The 21,132-nt window shown below is 41.2% G+C and overlaps 1 protein-coding gene across 8 annotated transcripts in view; it reads right to left on the reverse strand.

Annotated features, from left to right (window-relative positions):
* The window catches only part of LOC115658723, a 196,434-nt gene that overhangs the window by 108,167 nt on the left and 67,135 nt on the right, over positions 1 to 21,132 (reverse strand). For all 8 annotated transcript variants that reach the window (XM_030578103.1, XM_030578104.1, XM_030578106.1 and 5 more), the window contains exons 14-25: positions 20,074 to 20,232; positions 18,977 to 19,095; positions 17,519 to 17,800; positions 13,578 to 13,733; positions 12,918 to 13,102; positions 10,856 to 11,038; positions 6,836 to 6,927; positions 6,442 to 6,611; positions 4,438 to 4,597; positions 3,758 to 3,837; positions 1,782 to 1,962; positions 153 to 308 (exon numbers count right to left, since the gene is read on the reverse strand). In XM_030578103.1, the coding sequence (XP_030433963.1) occupies positions 153 to 308; positions 1,782 to 1,962; positions 3,758 to 3,837; positions 4,438 to 4,597; positions 6,442 to 6,611; positions 6,836 to 6,927; positions 10,856 to 11,038; positions 12,918 to 13,102; positions 13,578 to 13,733; positions 17,519 to 17,800; positions 18,977 to 19,095; positions 20,074 to 20,232 (1,923 nt within the window). The remainder of the gene's footprint in view (positions 1 to 152; positions 309 to 1,781; positions 1,963 to 3,757; positions 3,838 to 4,437; positions 4,598 to 6,441; positions 6,612 to 6,835; positions 6,928 to 10,855; positions 11,039 to 12,917; positions 13,103 to 13,577; positions 13,734 to 17,518; positions 17,801 to 18,976; positions 19,096 to 20,073; positions 20,233 to 21,132) is intronic.

Consider the following 21,132-nt stretch of genomic DNA (forward strand, 5'->3'; position numbering starts at 1 on the left):
CTGGAGAATGTTCGCAGAAACTTTTAAAATTTATTCTGGGGTTTTTTCATTGGAATTCTGAGAGTTACATTTATCCAGCTGGGTAACAGAAGACAGTTCTAATGTTTTGGCTTTGCTCTTTAGCATAACAATAAATGTCATTTACACAGTACCTAGAAGTCCATATTTTATTCTCAGAGCATTAGACCACAGGCTCCCCCGTTGCTGCAGCAGGCCAACGGTCTGAGATCCAAGAACACCTGGAAAGTAGGTCTCCCCTTCAAGTGAGTACTGCCTCAGTTTATCGTCAACCTTTTTCTCCAGAAATACTACAGAAAGAGCAGAGGTTACCATGCAGCAGCACACAATAAGAACTGTACAGTCAGAAAAAGGAAACATTGTTGGCAAAAACATACACTGCCTTCTAAAAAGCAGCCCTAGAGCCCAGTCCTGTGAGACAGCAAGTGCCTTCAGCTCCCCCAATGAGAGAGTGTACTGCCTTGCAGGACTGGCCCTTTTAGGTAGTGGTAAGGACGGGCCAATGGCTGTAGGGCTTTTCATGTCTACAGTAGCTCATTGGTTCAAAATCAGTCCAGATTACAGTGTTCATACACTATTACTATGAGGTCATCTGCATGAAAAGAGGAGTAGATTCAGCCAAATTCCCAGTGGATAAGAGTCTACAAAGAAACAACATTGCAGCTGGCCGCAACAAATGCCACTCTTGGTAGTATCAGCAGCCTGGTTCAGGACCAAATAGGGACAGAGACTGAACTCTCACCCTGCAGATGATCTCCCTGGAATAGGGATGATATGGACAGTGTGGGGAAGCTCCCACAGGGACGATCTGTGCTATAGATGAAGACAGGAGCTCACTTTCAGGCCTGTCAATCTTTCACCACTTTACAGCTCCTTTTATTTATTTTTTCCTATTTATCTAGACCTCTCCTTTATTATGACGTAATAAATATTGAGCTCTACAAGATTTCTCTATAGAATCAATGCTGGGAGGTCAAGCATGACCCACAGGGGATCCTTGGAGATTCCATTAAGACAGAGCTTCTCAAGCTGGGGTGTGTGGAATGTGTTTGGGGGAAGAGGAAGAGAGGGGACTACGAGAAGCTGCTCTGCCTTCAGAGCTGGGTGGCCGGAGAGCAGCAGTGGCTGGCTAGGTGCCCAGCTCTCCAGGTAGCGCTGCCGCCAGCAGCAGCAGCAGTAAAGTAAGGGTAGCATGGGATCTCTTACTTCTGTGATGCTGATGGTGGCAGTATATGCACTTGTGTGGCAGGAGCTGGGTGTGTGCGTAAAGGACGACAGACACAAAAAGGGGGGAGTGTGCGATCAAATAAGTTGGACACTCACCACACTAAGATATTTTGTCAGAGGGAAAAAAATAGGGAGTCTAAGTGTTACATCTTTGATTTATTCCAGTATATGAATTCTCCTTTTTATCTAGCCACATTACAAGCAGCAGGGTTTTTAACACAATAGTGAATGATGGAAAATAGGATTTGAATTTTTAAAAATAAATGACTCCTTGCAAATGTTAATGCTACTTAAACTTTTTCTTTTCAGACAAAGGAATTCAAGGAAGATGTTTAATTTACTGTATAACTGCTATTATTTTTCAATGGTAAGTAAATGTCACACAAACTCATACATTTTAAAAGGCACCCCAATTAATTTCAAAGGAATTTTAGTTCCTATAAAAGCAGGGAACTAGAACATATGCTCTCTCTCGGCATACATCCCAAGGACACCAGATCCCACTCATTTACGTGACAAGTACTTTGTCCACCAACCTGAAAGAAATGCTGCATCCTTCAATAAATTATGCAGGGACACTGAAAAAGCCATTTTCTTGCCAAGTTGCTTAGTGATGTTTCCTGACAGAATGATTGGGCTGCCCTGCTTTATCAGCTTTGCTTCCAGCTGGGCTGTGTATCTCTGCTCTCCACTCACTGTTTGCAAACCCGTCATTCCCTAAAACATCCCAATCCAACAAGACAGTTTGATTATGTTTTGAGAAACAGACTCAGTCAGCATTTGGTGACTAGATACTAGAGATGGGCACCTTATCAATGCGGAAGGAGGAGAGGGAATATTTATATTTTCAATTTAGACAAATGTTGACAATGTTGACAAATAATGGGTGAGAAGACAGTGGATTTATTTTCCAAACAAGACAAAGAACCTAGTCTTGTGAGGTGCTAGGTACCCTCCATTCCCACTGACTTCAATGGGATTTGAGAACACATAGCATGTTGCAAGACTGACCAAAAAACAAACACAAAATGAAAACAAAATCTGTTTGATATGATGTTATTGAAAAAATTGACTGGATGGCAGTTTGGAACTTTATTTTGGTTGGCTAGAATGCAAGTCAGCACTCTGCAATGTTAATTAGTGTTTGATTTGCTGCTCTGCTAAAGAGAAAAAAGGTTCAAAATGTCTGGGTTGACATTATATTGTAGGAAAAAACAGCTGGCAAACTACTGTAGTTGTTGAAAAATGTGTACCAGTTAAGTAGGCTTGGGACTACAGGCCCACGTTGATGCAGCTGCTAAATTGCAAATTAAGTAATGAAAAAAGGTGAATTATTACAGTCTAAATCTGTGGGGAAATAAAAATCTCAGTACAATTTCAATGTTAAATTTCTACCCACATGATTTTTTTGCTTTTATAGTTCTAGTATTGGAATGATCCTGTTTCTCTCTCAGCTATGATGCAAATCATATCTTTAAAAGAAGAATATTTGGGATATTCCTGTATCTACAAAGTTCATGCCAGTGAAAAGCTAACTCTGGGTTCAGTCACAGACATTATGCATGACCATTGTAAAAATTTGTGATTGCAACTGAAAGCCTGCTCTAAGAAATCACTTCAGTTTACTCATTTAGCACCAATTGCAAGTGAAAAATAGGCCAAATATTGTTTAAAGTCCCAATCCAGCATATAGAAACACATGGGGAAATGGGCTGCTGCAATCACACAGAGCTTCATAAACTTGAGTAGGCTCTGAGGGTGCAGAGGTCTTCCTACTTGATTTTACTTTGAGGATCAGGCCCTCAGAGTAATACCACAATGAACTAGATTAAGGCCAAACTCATTTCACATAAGCCACAGTGATAACTTGTAACCTGGAGACCGGGGCAGCGGTAGTACGTATTGTAACCCTGAACTATGTCGACGACCAGGGCCAGAAAATAGAGTTCACTATTAGAACTCTCCAGTCTGACAGTTCATTAGTCAGTGTTGCTGTGGGCACAAATGAAAATAGCTACAACAGCTGGAGGTAAAAGGCTTTGTATTCAGTTACCAATCTTCCAAGCTACCTATCACCCAAACATCTCAGATCTCTTCAGAAGTAGCTGTGGGGACATAGGAGGTTAAACTATATACATGCTTACTAAACCAAATCCCACTGAAGTCAATAGGAGTAGTCCTACTGACTTTGGGTTAGGCTTATAGTGCACAGCTATTGGTGGTTTTAAGGACAAAATCTGAATGGAACAAAATTGCTTTTGCTTATATGTTGGTGCTTAAGGATATTGATTATAAAAAAACGCAATTTAGGGATGATCTGTCAGTATGTATTATCCCTACTTGAGTGAATGGATGTACCTGTAATAGAGAACTCACTCATTCCACTAATTGATTATTCAGATACTGTTTCAGTATACATGGATCTTATTGTCCTTCTATGGGGATTTTTTCATCCCATTTCTGTGTGTCTATTTCATCCTAGTATTGAAAACTTTGTATTTTGAGGGTGTACCTTAATGTAATAGACATCCTTGTCATCTAGTATCAGCTCCAGGTGTCCAACTCGTGACTTCTTAGATAACTCAAGTTTTCCTTAGAGAAATAGGGAACACCACAGGTTTTTTCTTTTTTTGGTACATATAAAGCTACAATATATTTTTTACTGTATCTTACGTAAAAACGTATCACAACACATTATTCACAATGACTGTGAATAATACATTTACAGAATTAAATAACAAATAATAGCAGAGCAAAGGAAAAAGGTGTGGGGTAAAATTTGACTTTGGAGCCTAAGTCGCATTTTCAAAAGAGACATAGCTTCTACATACTTAAGTCTCATTGATTTTTCAGTGACACTTAGGTTCTTAAATGGCTATCATGTTGACAATGGGACTTAGGCTCTTAAGTAAAGCTGGCTGGAACCTAGTATTCCTGTTCTGCAGGAAATTCCAATTATTTTTTTTATTCTGATTTTCAGCTCCCAGTGAGCTCGTGAACCTTTGGGAGCATCTAGGATTAACAAAGATGCAATTACCCCAGCTAATGGAGAATCCATAATATGTCATCTACATTAGCCGAATGGCTATCATACAATTCAGTAGAAATTTACAGCTAGATCCTCCACTGGTGTATATTGGAGTAACTCCATTGCCGCTAACAGAGGATCTGGCTGCTAGTTGAAAGACCTACCATCAACTTGGATTTTTTTCTTTGGCTGTATAAATTTGATTCTGAATTTTTTCTGTGGGACATTAAAATTGAGGTCAACCCCAACATCCCTTTTCAGGTCTGACTTTGGCGTCCCGATAAAGAAATGAAGGACAACTTCACTTGGAATCCAAGAATCCTCCTAGAAAAAAAAGAAATGATCATGACATCTGCAATTGGCAGCGCATTTACAAAAGGGAGCTGGCCATATGGAATTACGTCAAGGCATCACAGCAGGCTCCATTGCTGGATATTAACACTGTTTTTCCAATCTACTTCTATAATCCTTGTATAAACCATTTCCAGGTGTGCATTTCCCATTTAATTTTATCTTTTATTCCAAATGTTTCTCATACATATGATAGTATTAATTTGCAACTAGCTGAATTTTCCAATCCCCGCCCAGTGATAGACTTATGAACTCTCATTTGAACACTTAGGATTTCACAGCAGCCTCAGAGCCTCTTGAAATTTGCCGCCCTCTGCCAAATTTAAGAAAATTCTAACCCATGATCCAGGTATAGAGCTTAACTTACTCAAACCTTTTCTATTATTTTCATTAAGTACCTTCACATTCTAGGGCCACATTCAATTAGCATTAGAATGGTTTTCCCCCTACTATTCCTGGAAGCCTTTGAATTTAATAGTACAGAGTTTGACAGTAGAATGCTAAGTTTTGGACTAAAATCATAATGAACAAAATAATTTTTATAAATGTTGCTGAAAACACAGATTGGGAGGCACTAGTTTATGTGCCATTTTAAATGATAGACTCTGTAATTCTGTACTAAGTGTGTGACCAGTTCAGAACATTGTGGGCCAATCAGAAAGGAGCTCTACTGATGTGCCAGTAATTTTACACAGTCAATCTCTGCGTTTCTCTTGCCCCAGATCTGGGTATCCCAAAACCACAGTACTTTTCTCAGTTACAGTGTCTACAGCATTGCAGGCTGCAGATATCAACACATGGCTCTGCTAATATCACATCCTATTTTGCCTGGAATTTCTCAGCCCTGTTTACAATTTCCTGTTGGGTGGGACAAAGTGTCTCTTTGTCTGTTTCAGACCAAAATTATTTTTGCATCATCTTTGGCTACTCCTTGAATTCATGCTCCAGTCACCTTTTGCTTCCCTCACTTGGCTAATTACAAATGGCTAGGGTTTTTCCTGGTTTTATTCACAATAATGAGATCACCCCAACCCAGATTTATATCTTCCATCACCATAGGCACCAGCTGGATAAACACTTTTCCAAAGCAGTTTCCTGAAGATATCATCAGAAACCTTCGAACATTAATACAGCCAGAAAACAGCCCTCAAATATTTTGAGTCTATACATTTAGAAAAAAGTCAGACATCCTTGCTGTCCTCTCCACAGTGCAGAAAATCCTCTCTCTTAGGCCTTGTCCATACAAAAAGTGCTACATCAAATTAAAAACTAATCTTGTTAAACTGGAACATAGCTCTAAAGTAGACACACTTAAGTCTGTTTAACTCTTGCTTAATTAATTTAGCTTAAGTTGGTTTCTTATTGATATCAGCAAGTTTTAAACTGGCGACAGTGCACCTAACATTAGCAGTTCATACTGGTTTAAGTAGCTTGATTTTTAGGGCAATTTTACACTGTGCTAATATAGAAAAGTGGTAAAAGAGAGACAGTGTTGCTTTGTGGTTAGCTCAAGGCACCAAGTAAGAAAGCCTGGGTTCTGCCCCCAGCTCTATCAGTATCTGAATGAGTGACCTTAGTCAAGTCACTTAACTTATCTGTTCTCTAACTGTTATATAGGGATAATAATAATTATCCACCACAAGTGTCAGGTAGTAGTTTCCATGTAACTTTTTTCTTTCTGTGCCAAACTGGATCCTCTAGCTGTGGGCAACTGGCTGGGCTGGAGCACGCAATGTGCTAAAACACTGTTTTTTCACTCAAGTCTATGGAAATGAATAGAACTACCAAACCAACAATAACAGGTGCTGTAATTGTACCTGAGGAGTATAGTTATAGGCAGCTTCCATCAGGTACAGTTGCAAACCTCTGTCTTGCTTCTTTAATGTCATAGTTGCTTTTGCTGGTCCAGAGAATGGGAAAGGCAAGCTACTGGTTTTGCCAGGGTAAGACATTTCAGAACACAACTGCCAGCCAAAAATCTTGGACACTGGTGAAACATAAGAGCGTTGGGTTATTATGAGCATTATGATATAGCCAAGAGGACACACAGACTACCTGAGGAGAATTACTAATGTGTAGATTATTTTGAGGTAATGGGATGAGAAGAAACTCACAATTGTGTCAAATGTGCTGTTTGTTATGATTCAGACCTCTATACATATTTGAGAGTGATTTAATTCTGTATGATAGATACAATATCCACAAGCCTACCTTCCTCACTAGTACAGGATTTGGTTTCTATATGGTCTTGGAAACCTTCAATATTTTCCATCCCATCCATTGTTGTCAGGTAAAATTTGGAGCTATAACAAAAAAATGTGAATAGTCATTCAAAAATGATTTATTTAATCACTGCTACAAGTTTTTATACATAATTGGCTGGTGTGCCTTTCTTTCAGGTCTGTTTCATCTTATCCTAGGTGGAAAAATATTATTAGAAAGGTGACATTCTACTGCGGTCTCTACGTGTTTATATTCATTAGGAGAGCAAGTCTCTTCTTTGTGGAAGTCTTGAACGAAGCTTATATACCACTTCAAGTGGTGCATGGATGGGCCTCAACACAGGGGTTAATTTGCCCCTAGGAGATGAAGAACAATCCTTACTCTAATCTTTATTCTAATCCAGGGGTCTGCAACCTGCGGCATGCGTGTCAAAGGCGGCACACAGGCTGATTTTTAGTGGCATGCTGCTGACAGCAGAGGTCCTGGCCACCAGCTCCGCTCAGCCCACTGCCAGTCTGGGGCCCCGACCGCCCCTTGTCGGACTGGGATCCCGGCCACTGGCCCCTTGCCATTCTGGGGTCCCGGCCGTCGGCCTCTTGGCAGCCCGCTGCTGGCCTGGATGGACGGAACCCAGGCAGGCAGCAGGCTGAGCAGGGCCAGCAGCCAGGACCCCAGACCAGCAGCAGGATGAGCCATTCAACCCATTGCCAGTCTGGGGTCCCAGCTGTTGGCCCCTTGCCAGCCCCAGTCCCAGCAGCCGGCCCCACTCAGCCCACTGCCAGCCTGGATGGACGGTACTCGGCCGGCAGCAGGCTGAGTGGGGCCGGCAGCCGGGACCCTCTGGCAGGGGGCAGCAGAGGGAACCCCAGACCGGCAGCAGGCTGCGCACCTCAGCCTGCTGCCGGTCTGGGGTTCCATCTGCTGCCCATGCTGCCGGTCTGGCATGCGAAACCTTTTACTGGCAAATGACTCCTTAAATTAATGAAGACTTGGCACACCACTTTTCAAAGGTTGCCGACCCCTGTTCTAATTCTTACTCTTTAGAAATAGAACCATCGTATAGGGTCTGATTCTCCCCTGATTCACACCAGTGCAACTCCATTGACTTCAGTGGAGTAACTCCTAATTCACACTGAGGAAAGTGAGCATAGAATAAGGCCCATAAGATTGTACAGAGGAGGCAGCTCCTATCTAGTGAAAAGGAGGGACATAATGCATATAAAACAGTGAAGGATAAAAGCAAACCAGTCCAGAGAATTTAAAAGCAGCAAATTACAAAGAACTCTGTGCTAAATTGTGAGCTGACAAGGCCAGAAGTGTTTCTTGCTTATAGTTGCTGGCAAGTGAAGGATGATGCCATGAATGGCTGCCATCCACTTGGTCTCACTCCCTCTCCCCACAGCCATACCCTCATCCTTAACAAGGGAGCACCAAACCCATAAAGGAGGGTGCTGTGAAGTTGGAAAGCAGGAGGACAAATTTAGACATAACTCCTTCCCTAACTAGTTCAGCCCAAGTTAGGGTAATTCCTGGCTCTCCATGCTTCTCTTCTCCCCACCAATTTAGGGTATGGTCTGGCCATCAACTATGTTCCAATCCTGAATTTCTTGCAGGACTTCAGTGGGAGTTAGGGTGTGCAAAGACTCATCCTTGATAGGCATGAAAGGGTTAATAAAGTGGAAACAGAAATAACGCTGAGGTAATATTATGGTAAAATGATTATTTAAGATTATTCTGAGATGAAAATGTTGGATGTGGGGAGAGAGAGAAGTTGTGTGCATTTGGAATTGGATGGACATTGCACTACACTGGAATAGTTGCCATAAGCCAAATACTCGTGTCATCTGCAGATTTGCCTCCTGCCCATGCAGTGTGAATTACAGCTTTCTAATTCTGCTGTGTTATTTAGCTGAAAACTCATCAAAAGTAAATTAATGCTCTATCCCTTGACTTTTTTTCTGAAAGCCCCTGAAGACAGAGTGCAAAACCAAGACATAGGTTAAAAAAAGTAGCCATGATCCACATGCTGTAAATGTTTTATAAATCTGTTGACTCGTCTAAAAGGCTAGAGCATGTGGTTTATAATGTGTCAACACATCCAGCCATCTTGCTGATCCAGAATTTTCCACTTGGTCTTCTGTCAACTCTGAAACTAAGAAGAAAAGAGAAAACTGCTGGAACTATACACTACAAAGCCTAGCCCTCATTAGCACAAACAATTCATCAGTTTAACTTCTGGAAGCTGTTGAGACATGAAGCATCCTTCACCCAACATTCAGTGATGTCAGCAGATATTCACCTGCTGGGTACACCTCATGAAACATGGTATACCAAAGAGCCCAGCTATGTTGCTACATACTATCAATCTGCACGGATAAAGCCACATTTTTTCTGCACTGGTGAAATTCCCTGAAATATAGACTGCTTGGATGCAAAAGCTCCAGAGAAGACAGAGCATTGCTAGTCAGTGAGAAATTGGGGAAAGGAGAGGGAATGTCTTTTGCAGTTCATTACTGTCATATCTCTAATTAAAACAATACTGTACAGAGAAGTGATTGTGATATGATTATATCTCACTCTGATAATAGGATATACATAGTTATAGTACGTAGAGCAATATAATTGTACAGTATAAGAGTAAAATTCTCCCATATGGGCATTCATTGTTAAATAGGAATTTCACATTGTTTCCCTGTTATCAAATAGATTAATTGATAATGAAAATGGTTGTATATGCTACTAGACAGCCCTACAGCTTTGACCCCAGCCAAATCTATTTCCCTGACTTTTGGCATCAGTCTTGAATTTAAATACCACTTTGATGACTGTGCGATATGAGAATCTTCAGCCAATTGAGTTTGTCTTGTTATTTCAACTCTTGCCTTCCACGATGCCCTTGCACAGATAGGAACAATCCCATTGCATTCCTGGTAATATTTCTGTTTAGTTTGTCACATATTCCCACCCATCATTGCCTTCTTGCTGAAACACATTGTTATCATATGCAAGACACTTCTCCGCATTTCTTCTGAGCTGACCCACAAACACCTTCCTTTTACAAGCCCCAGAACAAAACCAGATGCTTTTGCTAATATCAGCTTAAGTACATTTTCACCAAGTGGCCACTGCAGAACCATACAGAAGAACCAAAGGAAATAATGCACTGTTCACATCTCATGATCCCAGCAGCATCTACAGTCAAGGAACCTTTTCACTCTCAAAGTTACACATTCTCATGAAACTGAAGGGGTAAACCGGTTCTCCTCTGTGGGCCAGTAAAACATACAAGAATCCTAATCACTTCAGAGACCAAGAGTCAAACCACTTTCACTTTCCTGCCCCACCAACCATTAGCCTATGTAGACAATCATAATGAATAATCAAAAACCTTCTGTGTTTTCTCTCAGTCCTTACTCAGCAAAACCCCCACTAAAGCAATGGGAGTTTTGCCTGAGTAAGAATCAAGCAAAAATTGAATGAGGATATCAGGATTTGGCCCAGTGCTTTTTTCCACTTTTACTAGCTCCCACTGGGCCTTCATAAACATCATAAACATCACTGAACTGTGAATAGACCCAATAAATGTCTATTTTCAAAAGAGCAACTTTGTACGGGGCATAGCTACACCATACTGAGTCACCCTGTTCAGTTTAGTACCAAAGTACAGTCACTATACCTACAGGGAGAAAACTGAATTCAAATTTAGAGCTCCGCACTGTTAACAAACCTGCCAGTTAAGTTCAGATTTTAGAACGTTATCTTTGTTAGTGTTCTCTGGACATTGGGTAACCCACACACCTCCTGGGTGTGGTGTTCTGTCCCATCCAGTGACACTGAGACCACTTAGAGAGATAAAATGAGTCTGCTCTCCAGCCTTAGCTAACAGCCAGTTTGCTTTTAGCTCATGCGGTAGAGACTCATACACTAAGCTCCAGAGATCCCAGGTTCTATCTCGCCTGCCGACGACTAGGGTCTGTCAGTGTTATAATTGCACTCATCTGTTTTTACCTGAAATCGATTATCTCCATTGATTCTTCAGGGGTGTTCAAGAAAACTTTAAGTTCTTGTCCTTTTTTCACCTGGATTCCTCCATCAAGGCTGGTTGATGTCTTCAGTCCTGTTACCCAATTCAAGCCAGCTCTTCCCAAATTCCCCACAATTCCCATTTGGGCAGAAATCTGGATCAAAGCACTGACAAGATGAAAAGAACAGAATTCCCACTGAAAAGCACCTCCTTATTTACCAACATCATTATCTGAGCCACAGGCTTCTTATCCTTTGTGGCACTATACATGTTTCATTGCTAACTTTAAAATTGGATGAACATTTTGTTTTTTAAGAAAACTTTGAAATATTCAGACACACGCATCTTAACACAAGCCACAGCAAAAGTCTGTTATAACAGAGAGGTATACAAGCTGAGGAATCTAAACCTGGATTCAAATCCAAACTCCACCAGAAGAGGCAAGGGAAGTAGTTGGATCCAGCGCTTTGGTTCAGGCCCATCTCTATTTATACGAGACATAGCAAAGATCAAGTAAACAATTCAAGAACACAGCTAAAAGTCTGACAGAGTCAGGTAAGCTAATATAGGGCTAGATCCTTGTTTGCTATAATCTGAAATATAGCTCTGTTGACACCAACTGGATATATTTGACCCATAATGCAATTTATTCTCATATGCAAAATTAATTCATAATACCACAGATTATGAAGTGATGCTCATAAACATAGAGGAATAAGTGGGAAAACATTTTTTAACCAGTAGCCTCAACAAAATATTAAATACTTTGGTCTCCCACATTTAATTTTTGGGGCAAGGATTTCTATCCATAGCTCAGAAAAATCTTTAAACTAACATCTCATCTTCAGGAAACTGCTTTGGAAAGTGGTATAGTTGTGGAAGAACAATGTGAGTATGTAAGACAAACACAGGAGGTTGTAACTTATCTAATTGGATTCAGAACAAACCCTCCCTCCCAATATTTTGTTTTAACAGGGCTAACTTATTGGTAGGAACACAGCAAAAGAATATTCCTGCCTGAATGACTTCAGTGGAATGGCCTCATACAATTAAAAAGCACTCAGACCATACCCCATCCTCCAGGTCCCATTGGAGACAAAATCATGGAGATCCCTATGAAATCCAAGGGAGAATCAATTGTATTATATGAAAAGCAACTCGTGAGATCACCTGCCTGCAAACATTTGTAAACTTGACTTTGAGGTACTATAGGTGGGCTGGCTAAAAAAGCAGGGCTGGAGAAGCACAATAGAGACTTTAAAATTAAATAGACAGCATAAAAAAACTGCTGCTTCCTGATATCATGGCAACATATAGCACACTGCTGGTCACTGAATAGTTCTCCGTGGATTTCCTAATTGATTGTAGGGCACATCCGCATGGAACTTGTGCCTAAAGCATCACTCCATTCTCCTCACTGTCGGAAGTGTGTGGAAGTAATAAATACATGCTAATACTATGCAATTATGTAGCACTTTACATCCACATGCCCTATAAAAGTGAGCTCATACTATTAATCTCATTTTACAGATGGGAAACTTAAGGAACAAAGGGTACATCTACATGGCAATAAAAGACCTGTGGTACAGCCATGGCTAGATAGCCAGCTGATGAGGGCTTGTGGTGCTTGGACTGCTGGGCTAAAAATTGCAATGTAGACATTCGGTCTGAAACCCCAGAAGAAGTTTTTAGCCTTGCGAGCCCAAGTCAATTGACCTAGGCTCTGAGAATCAGCGCCACAGGGGTTTTATTGCACTGTAGACATACCCAAAAAGGCAAAATGTCCTGAGGCAGGAGCAAAACCAAGGACTCCTGATTCCCATTCACATGTTCCAGACATTAGACCATGCTGTCTCTCTACTATTACTACAGTTCTTAAAGATGTCAACCAAGCTCTTTCAAAGATTCCTAGGATACATTTCATGATATTGGTATACAACCCACAGTTTGTAATCACAGTATGGTTCAAAGCAATTACAGATTAACTACAATGTACCTGAATTATGAAGCTATATAGACATTGCTACTATATAAAGCATCTTTTACCTTGGCTTGATATATCCATTTATGAAAAAATTTGATCGTTGTTTGAAATCCACATTCCCTTTGATTTTTACATTGGTTGCTGCAGATGCATTTAAAGCCAGTCTAACCTGAAAGCCTGAAATTGATGGAAAAAACAATTCTTCGGTAGCCAGACTCAGTCTTTTATTAAACTGGACCTCTTGTCCCTATGGAAAAATAATAAAACAAAATAAAATTGCTATGAATATCATAAAGTTAGCTGCAAGGATTTTTCCAGACTTTTGCTTGGGACAGAACCATCTGCTGTGTTTTCCATAGCAGGTCCTTTTCATTGAGCTAGAGTTGGAAATCAATGAGAAACCAGCACCAAAGCTTATCTTTGGCAAGCCGCGTCAGTGTTTAAAGACTAAGTATTATTTTGCTCTGAAGTATGAAAGGTTTTGGACAAGAACAGGGACAAGGCATTAAACTAAATTTTGTTCACAGTGACACAAACACATCCCCTTCTGTTACAACCCAGAGTAGATCCCACATATTTCCCAGTTTTGGAGGTTTCTAAACAATATTCTGATTTGGTTAGATTTGAACAAAGAATAACCCCCGTTCTTCCCCTCTTACATATCAATTCAAAACTATTTTCTCCAAGCACCCACGTTCAAACAGCAAAATGGTTCCTTTTACCTTTAGAAGCTTGACAGCTAGCTCCGCTAGGTTCAGGGAATAATGTTTCACTTGCTTCTTTATATCCTCGCAGTCCAAAAAGCTGAGTTCATTTCCAAAAATCTTGATGCTCAGTTCGCATTTCAGCTCCTTCTTTTTCCCCATCCTTTCAGTAAACTGACAGAGTGGTACAGAGTTATTTACGAACAGGGGCTATTTACACAAAATGCCATTCAGCTTCATACATCACCAGTGCAGTTCAGATTATTAGCAGAGGGGATGGTGGGGCATTTGAACCCACACAAATATGACAAGCCCACATAAGTTCTTGGTTATTAGTCCTGCTGTGTCCTGTACAGCATTCCACACACCAAGGATCAGCTACTTTCAGCCAGGAGCAGAAGTGATAGATGCTCCCAACCCAGCATATTCAAGATGGGTGAGTGACAGGGCTCCTGAAATGCTGAACACTGCTATGCCAGAGACAGATATGGCTTTGGGGAAACAAAACCGCCGACTCCCCTAGAATAATCATGGGTGCCAGGTTTGTATCATTTTTGGCAGTGCCCAGAACGGGTCCAAGCAGAGCTGTTCCGTCCATAGGACGGACCAGGGCAACTGCCCCAGGCCCAGCACTTTGGGGGACCCCACGATTCAGGGGAATGCAGGGTCCAGGGCAGCCTGGGGAGTTAGCGGGAGGCGTGGAACTGGCAACAGCAAGTGACACGGCCCCATCCTGCCCTGCTCCACTCCGCCTCGCCCCGCCCTGCCGGCTCCCAGCTTTGCTAGGGGGAGGGGGCAGAAGCCAGGAAGGGGTGGGGCAGGGGCTTGGGGCAGGGGCTAGAATGGGGATGTGGAGTGGGCAAAGCAGGGGTGGGAAGAGGCAGGCTGGGGGTTTGGAGGGAGGGGCAGAGCAGTGCGCAGTGGGCTGGAGCCAGGTTGCTCACTGCTGCTGGCACCAGGCCCCCTACTAACCCTCTAGACCACCCTGGACCCCGTGTACCCCTGAAGTGCAGGGCCTCCCAGAGCACAAGACCCAGGGTGGTTGCCTCCATCTGTCCTCTGAAAATATAAGCCCAAATATTGGTGGAGCACAGGCACAATGGGCCCATATAAATCGCAGCCTATGGAATAATAACCTTTGACTCTTGCTATGAATGGAACTCACCCATCCTGTGGGTGCCATGTTTGCCTCCAGATATCACTAGCCTTCACTGACTGCCACTGCGACTTCAAACCCTTCAAAGCAAAGCCTCTCCCCCTGACTACAATGTTGAGGAAGTGGCAGAGGTGGACATATTGGCATCATGTGGCTCCTAACTGCTGTGAAAATCTGTTTAGCTATTTGTCCATATGCCCCTATATAATAATTTTAGTAAAACTGGTTGAATTTTTTTTAAAATTCTCAAATTTCAACAAAAATGGGGCTAATATTTTCATGAAATTTTCATGAATTATCTCGGCAATTTTTTTATCATCTTTATTTTTTAGGGGATGTATGTCCTTAAAACTTTCAGCCTTTAATCCATGTGTTGATTTAGGGTTTCCAGCTTTACTGCTTCTGAATTGTGGATGAGTTTATAAAACTGTATCACGAAATTGATGTGTCATGCTAAGCCTATACGTATATGGATCCACGAGGAGTTAGCAGGGTCACATCTCTGCCAAACCTGAGGTAATGATGGATGATCAGCACTCAGTGATTGTCTAGTCAAAGTGAGACACTTTGGGGACGATGGGTTTGCTCCAGATGGGAGAAAACACTCTCTCCTCTTGCTCTAGTTTGAAAGTAGTGGAAAGTTACCAAAAGGCAGAACAAAAGAAGCAGGTGACCCCAGCAGGAATCTACAAATGGATGCATGGAGGAGGGGAGAGGGAGGAACATAAGACAGAGCCATTTTGCACCAGATTAAGATGAGAGAGGCTACTGCAGGGGCAAGGCAGGTAAGGGGGCAAAGGACCCTGCCTGCCTGAGGGAACACAGATGGACTGCCAAGGGAAAGTGAGCTAGTGAGGAACATTGCATTTAGGAAGTGTTATTGTTCTCTGTGTGATCTGTGCTTGCTTGTGCTTTACGAGATTACGAACAACAGAGCATTAATGTGTTAGATTCTGAACAAAGTGTCTCTGAATGTTAGTTTCACAACATCTATGTGCCGCTCAGTGAGCTGAACTGTGAACTAGAAGCTTCACACCTTTGCGGTAGAATTCTGGGAAGGGGTTTCTTGGTGGCTACAGCTTGTTCTGGGGCCTAGGGCGGTGGGCTGAGGAGCTCCATTTCTGAGGAGTAACAGACAGAGTCAGTGTCCAGAAAATGTGCCAGAGCAGTGGTTCTCAAACTTTTGTACTGGTGATCCCTTTCACACAGCAAGCCTCTGAGTGTGACACACCTCTCCCCTTATAAATTAAAAGCACTTTTTTATATTTAACACTATTATAAATGCTGGAGGTGAAGCGGGGTTTGGGGTGGAGGCTGACAGTTCACGACCCCCAATGTAATAACCTCGCAACCCCCTGAGGGGTCCCAACCCTCAGTTTGAGAACCCCTGTGCCAGAGGGAACAAAAGAGGATCTATCAGCTGCGGCTTCAGAAATTTAACACATACACGCACACACACAGGCTTGGATTCCCCTCTCAGCAGTCCTACTGGGTAGCAGGAAAAAGGTGCTTGCTAGGATCTGTGACACCCTGGCAGTGAAAAATAAAGCCTATCGTGCAAACATTGACACAAATGCTCAACTTTAAGTGTGGGAGCAGTCCCCTATTAATTTCAATGAGAATTCTTAGGAGTTTAATGTAGAGCACTTGCATAAGTGTATGAAAGATCAGGATCAGAATCTATATATAAAATAAATACGTTAAACAATGATTATAATAATAAAGAGTTGAACCGACAAATTTTAACAATTTAAATATTTGTTTAGCCTCTGTTTCCAGAATAACCATGAACAGATTTTGCCTCTCTCAGATGTATTTGTTTTTGAACTTATTAGACAACTTTGGTTACTATTAGAAAATTGGCTTGTGTTGAGTAGTTGTGATCAGTCAAGTAAGTTTCTGTTTCTGTTTCTCTCCTCTGATTAAATTAAATAGCATGCTTTTGCTGGGTAAATTCATAAAAGAAAATGTAAATTTCTCCTTCCCTGAGTATTCACATAAGCCAAAAAGCTGCTTTCTGAGACCACATATGCTAGTGAAAGTTGATTACAAGAATGTCCGTGGAAAGAGGCACAAATACAGCCAAAGAAAATCCAAACCCAAAAATTGTCAAATTTAGAGCTCACAGAAATATGTTTCCATTATCTGCTCAGCTATAACATCAATCATGTGCAGGCTCCTATAAACTGTGGCTGTCTCTTTGTTTCCAATAGGAAAAAAAAAGATGGTAAATATACTGTATTCCAAAAAGACCAGCCTATCTGAGCAATTGGGGTAATTTATTAGACTATAGCTCAGCTGTTGCAGCCGGTCCCCACCACCTCCCAGTCAGTTCTGCCTAGAGCATGGGTTGCTCCAATCTCTAATCTTCATTTCATGATCGCTGTACAATGGAATTCCACTGCAGTTCAGAGCACACTAAGCTGAATAAGAAATAAGTAACAATAGTGCATCAAGGCAGAGGCTCAACATTAAGGGTTTGCTTGTGTTCCTCTTGAAACCAATGGATTAAAAAAAAAATCAATAGAACAATATTAAGCCTCAGATTATGGAGGGACAGCCCAAAGTATTGGTGACTAATGCTTTGAGATAATATAGCTTCTGCAAAACAGGGCATGATTCTCCACATCCTTGATTCTTGCACAGTCATTAACACCTGTGCAAAGTGATTGTAAAACACTGCCACATCCAAAGGGCAGCATTCTACATCCTTTTTATACAGGACTTCTAGGCAATTCTAGATCAGACCCAGAGACTACTTTAGAGCATCACAGGCTTTAGCAGGATATGTATATTCAGTTACCTTTTTCACTAACTCACTCATCTTATTGTACTTTCCACCTGGACAGCTCTGCTTTGCGTTTCTTAACTTGGGCTTGGCACCTTTGGTCACAAGACGATGTCCACGGCTGTCTCTCTTTGAAGTCAGCTTCTTTTGTTTGGATTTTCCAGCTGCCTCCACCGGATTTTCTGACTTGGAGTTTCTTTCATCAGTATTTGTAAACAAGTATTCACTAAAAGTAGCAGAGTGCTGGCCAACCATCTTCTGCATGAGATCTTCTGCATTCTCTAACCGTATATTAAACTAGAGGAGAATATATTTAGAAAACCACACATAGCTGGGCATAACCATGTCGATACTCAGCAAATAGAAATTTAACTACCTGCATGGCTCTGGACTGGCAAAATGTAGACTTCTATAGCAACAATGAATTAGCCATACCAGGCCAAACTGTTAGTCTGTTGAGTCCACTATCCTGCCTCAGGCAGTGGCCAATACTGGATGCCTCAGTAATAACTTCCATATCACAACTATAGGCAACCATGTGATGCTCTATATTGGGGAAACATTTCTTTCTTAATCTGGCAGCAATCCATTTGCACCCTGAAGCATGTGTTCTGGCTACATCTAGTTGAGCATATTATAAATAATATTGGTTGTAAAATTATACACCTCTTTTTTCTGTGCTACATAGAAACTTCAAGTGTAGTTCTGTTCAGAAATCTGACTAACATGGCATTATGAAGTCAATATCCAATTGGTACACATTTCATGTAAAAAGATATTTTTTTCCTAACTACTCGCCCTGCAAATGGTAACCTGGAGTCTGAAAATTAAAATGAATTCTTTCCCTCATGAGCATCTTCATCAGCAACAAAGATTCTGGAAGCCAAACTGCACCTTCAGTTCCAGCTGTGCAATTCCAGGCATAACAGGGCACAATTTAAAGACAATGAGGTTGCATATGGGTCACCATTTTGTAATGACCACAACCAGGAGTTGTCAGCCGGGATTGAACTTGGGGCCTTCAGCAACAAAAAGCAGTCTTGAACTAAAAGGAGTAACTCTGTTGGGTTGCATCCAGCTCCCACTGAAGCCAATGAAAAGATTCCCAATGACTTCAATAGGAGCTGGATTGGGGTTTAGCTGGCAGCAGTTCTAGACTTTATCTCCAGTGTGGATAAGGCACTCATGGAGGATATGAGCTGCTTGGCTAGTCTGCTACATTAACACAGTAGAGAGAGTTATCAATTTGAACACAATTCAATCTGTTAATTGAAGTGTTGAAAGGGCTGATTTGTGTCCAAACTTTCATAAACTCACCAGATGAATCTCATATACAACATTCATTAATTTCAAGAAAAAATATACAACTTGATGAAGAAATTGTAATTGGAAACTATACCCAGAAACTATAAAGCACTTACTTCTATTTCAATACACTAGGCATTCCATGAAGAGGGAAAAAACAGAATTTACCTCCAGTAGATTTATAGCCCGCCCTAGGGTGTATATAGTCAAGTTTGTCATTGTTGATCGTGGGATGAAAGATGCAGGAGAAAAGACGAGTGCTGCCTCCACATTAGCACCTGCAGTTGCTGCAATATAAAATATCAGACACTGGGTCGTTTTAAGATCAAATGTTGTCATTTACTTTTCAAGTTCCAGGCTTTCTCTGGGAAATAACAGTTTTGTCCTTATGGAGAAGAAGAAAACATTCAGCCAACAGATTAATCCATTTATTAACCCTTTAACATAGCAAATACTCAATAGACACCACAGTATGCACAAATCCTAGCTCACCTACAGGAAGAAGCATTTATGGTTTATGTCTTACATATATAATTAAAGAGGAAGAGTGTTACAGTACATGAGCAAAAATACTAATCTTACTTTGCTTTTGAGAAACTAAAACAAAAAACAGATGTGCAGGAAAAAAAAAAGAAAGAATTTGCCTTAATCGTCTCTCAGATTAGCGTAAATCCAGAAAAGTCAACATAGGTGCTTCAAAATAAAAACAATGAAAGTGACAGGAGAAGCAGGCCCCAAATATTTCACAGAGAGCTCTGTTTAGTGGTATATTTGGTGCCTAGCGGTATGGGGCTTACTACTGATATGTAGGAAGATAAGAGTTCAGAGGTGAACTCAGGGAACCTCCTCCCCAAGTCATTTTATAACACAGAGGAAGCTCAGTTGCTAATCATATCTCCTTAGTGTCCATGATTGCACTAGCCTGAACACCGCTCTTCTTGCTGCTTTGGAAGTCCATGCCCCTATGGAAGAGAGTGTTGTAGAGTCAAAGGAATGACTGGAAAGTACCAAAACAAAGTCGATTGGATTGGATTTTCCTTTCATTCACATCTGTTGTACACCATCACATTCAATGGAGTGACCACTCATTTGCACCAACAGAAGTGAGAGCAGAATCAGGCCCCATGTTTGCATATCTGGGTTCTATTCATTCACAAAAATTAAAATATTCTGTGGGAAAGTGAGGAATAAAGGAAAAAGAAAGCCACATAGGGATTTAAAGCATGCACATGTGGCACAAGATCTAATTTTAAAGTGAAACATACCTGAATGGAAAGTGACATCTGAATACGAGGAATATTTCCATATCTCCCAGTCAAACTCTCTGCTGAGAATGTCATCAGGAAGAGAATCTCTAAGATATTGCTTCAGGGGATCATCTGTCTCCAGGAGCTGAGAGAGGTGACTCCAAACAAAAGAACCCACTTAAATTAGACAAAGAAAGAGGCTTGTCAATCACAGAAGAGGGCTTTTTATTTTTTAAGGAACTAAGATACAGTACCAGATTCCTCACTTATTTACACCTGTGCAAATCCAGAGTCACTGCCCCAACTGCACTGGGGTTAACTCCAGTTTACACCAGTGTAACAGAAATCAAAGTCTAGACCACTAGCTAATCTCATCACTGGCAAAGTTTTTTAAAACACTCAACTTTAATGAATCCTAGTAAAAGCCAGAGTTTGCTTTATGTTTCAGTAATGGTATTTACAAACTTTCCAATTGCTGTAGTTAACCAACCTCACTATTTGCAGTATTCAAATTTTTTTTAATAATAAGTACAGAATAGCACAAGGGAATGCACTGGATTGGAGGTAAAATGGACATGCTGCTCAGTAGCAGCAGTGTAGCTCCAAAGATTTAGAATGATTCTGGATTTACATTAGTGTAACAGAGCAGAATCTGGCTCTCTGGCACCAAACAAACCCATAATGAAAAGGTCACTCTTATGTAATTACATTACAAAACTATATTAAAACAGCATTAAGGCTGCCCATGCAAACTTAATTCAGCCCCCTTGTAAGTATGCATTATGATTGGTTTTCCCCAACATCACATAGGAAGTCTACTGAAAAATCTAGAGTGGAACCTTGCTGTCCTGTGTTTCAATCTGGTGCCTTAAACACAAGAGAATGGTCTCTTCTTGAAACCTACTGCTCCATTTTACTGTCCACCCTGTACTATTTTACACACAGATCTTGTACAATAAATAGTCATATAATTAAAGATTGCATATGCAGACATAGGCACCAACTCCATGGGTGGTCTGGGGCTGGATCAGCCATGGGGAAAAATTGGTGGGTGCTCTGCAACCACTGGAAACTCCC

This window comes from Gopherus evgoodei, chromosome 10 (genome assembly GCF_007399415.2).
Source record: "Gopherus evgoodei ecotype Sinaloan lineage chromosome 10, rGopEvg1_v1.p, whole genome shotgun sequence".
NCBI classification, from domain to species: domain Eukaryota; kingdom Metazoa; phylum Chordata; order Testudines; family Testudinidae; genus Gopherus; species Gopherus evgoodei.